This window comes from Melanotaenia boesemani, chromosome 5, assembly GCF_017639745.1.
Source record: "Melanotaenia boesemani isolate fMelBoe1 chromosome 5, fMelBoe1.pri, whole genome shotgun sequence".
NCBI classification, from domain to species: domain Eukaryota; kingdom Metazoa; phylum Chordata; class Actinopteri; order Atheriniformes; family Melanotaeniidae; genus Melanotaenia; species Melanotaenia boesemani.
Window position 1 is genome coordinate 31553091 of NC_055686.1, and position 4866 is coordinate 31557956.

Here is a 4866-nt window from a genome sequence, read left to right on the forward strand (position 1 = left end):
TTAAAATATGGTTTTTAGAGCTGCAAAACACAACCCTTTATTTTATATAGTATTTTATTTTACATTTTAGTTGTAATAAAAATCTGTCTGTCCTGATGAAACTGTCAAGGTCGGCACTTTGATTCAGAGCCAGAAATCCTGGGAATTGCTGCAAAGATTCAAGAATCTTTCTGTGGGGACATTTACAGCTCCTAGATGTTGAGATGTTTTCCTCCAGCTCCACTTGAAGTTTGATGGTTTCATTTTTCCAAATATCCATGATGCCTTTGGAGAGCATTAAATGTATAAACAATGATTTCTGTGATCCTGATAGAAAAAGTGGAATACTCTGGGTTGGGTTTGGTTCTGCAAAATCTCAGTTTTCTTTGCTGGGAACAGGTTAAAAAAAGTAAAATAAATAAGTAATTAAATAAATAAATAAATAAATAAAACTAGTGTTTCCAGGGCCACCTCCATGTCCATTGCCACTCCCCTGCAGGACTAGGTGCACATCAAATCTTCTTTCAGTTTAGTAATCAAGTAATATATATTTTATATTTCTTTGTCATCACTGGATTTTCAAAGCGTTTATAAATACCTTTTAAAACCCAATTGAGCTTCTTTCTGCTACTGATGTCGTCCAATGACCAATAAGAACCAGAACTGACAACTGAGGCGGGACTGAACATGTGTTCAGTTTCCTAAAGGGGGCAGTAAGTGACACGTATAGTTAGCCAATCATACTCAGTTGTGTCTCTTTGAGCAGGGAATGTACCGTGGTCCTTCACATTCAGCAAGACATTTCCATCACGATGATGTCTCTGACGTTTGCTTCATACCTTACGTGTGTGTTCTTGTGGAAAACAGGTATGCTGTGGTTGTGTTTTCATTCTCATCTTTTTCTCTGCTTTTGTTCGTGATATTAACTGCAAATGTTACTGGTGTTCCCTTCAGCCTTGGCATCCGATTCCATGTCATCTCTCCATGTGCGCACAGAAAGTGGCTTCATATCGGCAAAAGTTGGAGACAATGTGACTCTGCAGTGTTTCTACGGAAACAGTTTCCTCATGTTTCACTGGTATAAACAAGCCCTGGGACAGAGACCAAAGCTCGTCTCAACCTTATATAAACATGATGAAAATGGTACTTTCAATGATGAATTCAAGAACCCAAGGTTCTCTTTGGAAACTAAAAATGGTAAGAACCACCTGACAATATCGGATTTACTCATCTCAGACTCAGCTACTTACTACTGCATCAGTTGCCATGCATACGAGTTTGAGTTTACAGAAGGAATTACAGTCAGTGTAAAAGGTTCAGGCCTGGATGTCAAAGTTCTGGTCCATCAACCAGAATCTGAGACCATCCAGCCAGGAGGCTCTAAAACTCTGGATTGTACCGTACACACTGGGACCTGTGATGGAGAACACAGTGTTTACTGGTTCAAAGTATCTGAGGACTCGCATCCAGGACTCATCTACACCCACGGAGGCAGGAATGACCAGTGTGAGAAGAAACCTGATACACAAACAAACACCTGTGTGTACAACCTGCCCATGAAGACCCTGAACATATCTGATGCTGGAACCTACTACTGTGCTGTTGCCTCATGTGGACAGATTCTGTTTGGAAACAGGATCAAACTGGAATCAGCAGGTAAAACCAGTAATAATAATACTATAATTATTGTATAAACTTACATATAAACAGAGGTGATCGCCCACTTAGCACCAGATGTGATTTCAGCATCATGTGTATCCTTAACTCAGCTTTAAAATCTGACTGAATACAAACCACTTTTACCCCAACAAGTGTATTACTTACTCATTTACCATATAAGTAACTGTAAATACATGAGATGAAGTCTTTGAATCATGCTAAACGCTAAAGAGAAAACTCAGTTTTGACATTTGGTTGATTTCTTTCAACCACTTTTAATTTAACTGACTGATAACTGAACTCTCTCAGCTCTCTCTCCTCTTCTACACCCACAGACTAACTCTGCTTCATCCTAACACTTCCACCAGCCACTTTAACCATTGCGGACAGATTGCAGAACAATATTTTATTTTGTTCCATATTGTTTAAAAGTTTGGTACTGTTTCATACAGTATGGTGTCTTGTGTTGTTTAAACTTCCTAAGGTACATACTGATGTACAGATGTATTTCTTTTTATATATATTTTTTTTTAAATTATTATACTGCAGAGGAAGGAGAGAAACATTTAAATCCTGTTTCCTGCATATATAGCTGAATTTACAAGTAAATTTCTCTTGACATGTACAGGCTACATGCAGCGAACAAGATGCTGCTTATTGCTGGAAGACGCAGAGGGAGCAACTCCTTGTTTCGTGTATAAATATTATATATGTAGACTTTCAATGGCACAGAGAAGAATGTTAATTATTTAGCAGCATCAGCTATCACATAGACAGATTGTTCCAGGCAATTTGCTGTGTGAATCAGTGTTGATGGATTGTGTGAAATTATGAATATATCCATGTAAAGGCCTGAAATTCAATTACTGAATTGGCTTTTTCCAATTTGTAGTACCAGTCCTGCTTAAATCTGATCTGAATGTCACTGTTTAATTAAAAAAAAAAAAAAAAAAAAAAAAAAGACTTTTGAACTCAGATGGAAAAGTCTTTCCTAGTAAAAAATGCTCAGTGGGAGTTTGTGATGGGCTGTTTTTCTGGTTCCCTGCAGATGAGCTGAACTATCCTGACTTTCTTATAAAGTTCTTAACTGGAGCTCTGACATTCACCACCATCCTGACTGCATTGATGGCTTTCTCAGTGTACAAGATGAAGAAGAGAATCCACGACCAGTGTGCAGGTAGCTAACACTGTCCTGTCCAGCAGCTTGTCTTCACTAATGAAGCTTCATTTATAAAAACTTTGTATTACAGCCGAGTCTCATCCAAGATGTTCTGATCCCACAGCAGCAGATCCAGAGGTGACTTATTATTATTGATCATTAAACTTAGATTCATTTATTTTGATTTACTATGAAGATTATTGTATGGATCTTTTTAGTTGAGACCACTAACTTATATTTTTGTATCAGAGAGAAGATGGCCTCCATTATGCTGCTTTAAAGAAGCAAAGATTCAACCAGTCAAGAAGACCAAAGGATGAGCTGCCGACTCATTGTGTATACTCCACCGTGAGACAGTAATAGTTACCGTTGCATCTGTGCTCTGATGATGTTTTAATGTTACTTGGATGTTTTTAGAAACCAGTAAGAAAGTAAGTTGGCTATAAACGACTCACTAAAGGTTAAGAATATTCAACTTTTGGGAAAAATTTATGGAAAATTTTAAAAGGTTATGTTATGCCAACAACATCGGTGGTTATACCACCACATAAAGTTAGTCAATAACTTGTTATGTGGCGGTGTGGTCTTAGTCTGATGGTGTTTAAATATGAATGAAAAGGGCTGTTTTTATAGAAGCTGTCATTGGACCAGAACATTTAGTCCTGAATTCATGGTGCAGACACTTCCTTTCTCTCTGCTTTTGTGGTTTGTAATCTTGTTAGAGAACAACATGTTATACAGTAAATACTTAAACATTGAAAAGTTGAACATGTACATTAAAACAGTTTAGAGAAAGTCAAATAAATTTCACCTGTAAATGTTAACGTACATTTCAGGTACCTCATACAAAAAGCTGACTATCTCTAACTGTGAGGAGCATATTTCCATGACATTTTAAATCTATGTTTAATGCCGAACAGCTAAAAAACACTTTGTTCTATTTCAGTTCTATGTTTTCCTTTACTTAATATACGCGAATAAAGTTAACATGTGGTTTGGCTCCAAAGAAAAGAAAGACAATTTCCAAATAAATAAATAAATAAATCTATTGGTCTCCAAATAAGTACTTATTTCCCTGTTAAAACTTGTAAAATCTCTCTTTAGCAGAGGTTTGGAAAATGTAGTGAAATTAAACTTCTACACACTAAGAACAGTGTAAAACGTAGGGCCAAACGTACCATAAAAATTTGAAGGAAATTTCTCAATGACCTTTTTTATAGTAGTTTTACCTACAGTCTTTTCTTTGTGTGTTACATTTTGGGAACAAGAACTCTTCTCAAACCTAAACATGTCTGATGTCCTTTGTTCTGAGCCATCTGGGGTTAGTTTTCTACTCTCAAAGTCCTACAATAAAGTTTACACAGCTTTAGTTTCCTAATATCTTACACTTTTCTCCAGATTCACACATACGTAATAGCAGGTGTGCAAAGATCGCAAAGTAGGATCCCATTTCTTGTTGAATTGTCAAGGCCCTGTGATGGACTGGTGACCTATCCAGTTACCTTTCATCTGATAGCATCTGGGATGGGCTCCAGCCCCCCACAACCTTTGCTTTGGACTAAGAGGGTTTAGCAAATGGCTGGATGGATTGTCACTTTATTAACAGACTTTAAATGTTCTTGGACACAAGACAGGTTCGTTCAAACCAAACATCCTCTTCTACTGAACTTGTCTAAAATGATTCAGATTTGAGGAAAACTTCACTGTGGAATCCTGGATTTAAATAGGATGAAATTAACAGCTGAACACAGTGCAAAGAAATAAACTGCAATGTCAATAAATCCCAGTTACAACAAACATGTCGGCCATTTTGGACGAAGAGGAGAGAATGGACCTAAACCAGTGGCTGCTTGCCAATACCACTTCAAACTTATAGTGCCATTTTTATTTTATAGTATAAGTTTGTGAAACACTGCTCTATGCTGAAGACGGATATAAAGCCGGCATCCTTTTCGTGGGAAACTTGGGTAATTTCCAGGGCTGTTGTGGATGCATCCCCAGACACAGCAAAAAGAGTGTTACCACTAGAAACCACAGGGGACAGTGTTGCACAGTATAGCTGACATGTG

The 4866-nt window shown here is 37.4% G+C and overlaps 1 protein-coding gene across 1 annotated transcript; it reads left to right on the forward strand.

Moving 5' to 3' along the window:
* The first annotated feature begins 776 nt into the window (after nt 1–776).
* Nucleotides 777–3252, forward strand: LOC121639882. Its single transcript, XM_041985469.1, has 5 exons — nt 777–846; nt 934–1635; nt 2687–2815; nt 2889–2935; nt 3047–3252. Exons 1-5 carry the CDS (start codon nt 792–794, stop codon nt 3155–3157), a joined length of 1044 nt encoding a protein of 347 aa, XP_041841403.1. The 5' UTR covers nt 777–791; the 3' UTR covers nt 3158–3252.
* Nucleotides 3253–4866: the final 1614 nt, after the last annotated feature.

Bases quoted from the DNA above. Each gene is read 5' to 3' on its own strand.
- LOC121639882 (XM_041985469.1), top strand. From the start codon at position 792: ATGATGTCTCTGACGTTTGCTTCATACCTTACGTGTGTGTTCTTGTGG. The intron at 1,636-2,686 runs GTAAAACCAGTA...GGTTCCCTGCAG, and splicing joins GATCAAACTGGAATCAGCAG to ATGAGCTGAACTATCCTGAC. The intron at 2,816-2,888 runs GTAGCTAACACT...TTTGTATTACAG, and splicing joins AATCCACGACCAGTGTGCAG to CCGAGTCTCATCCAAGATGT.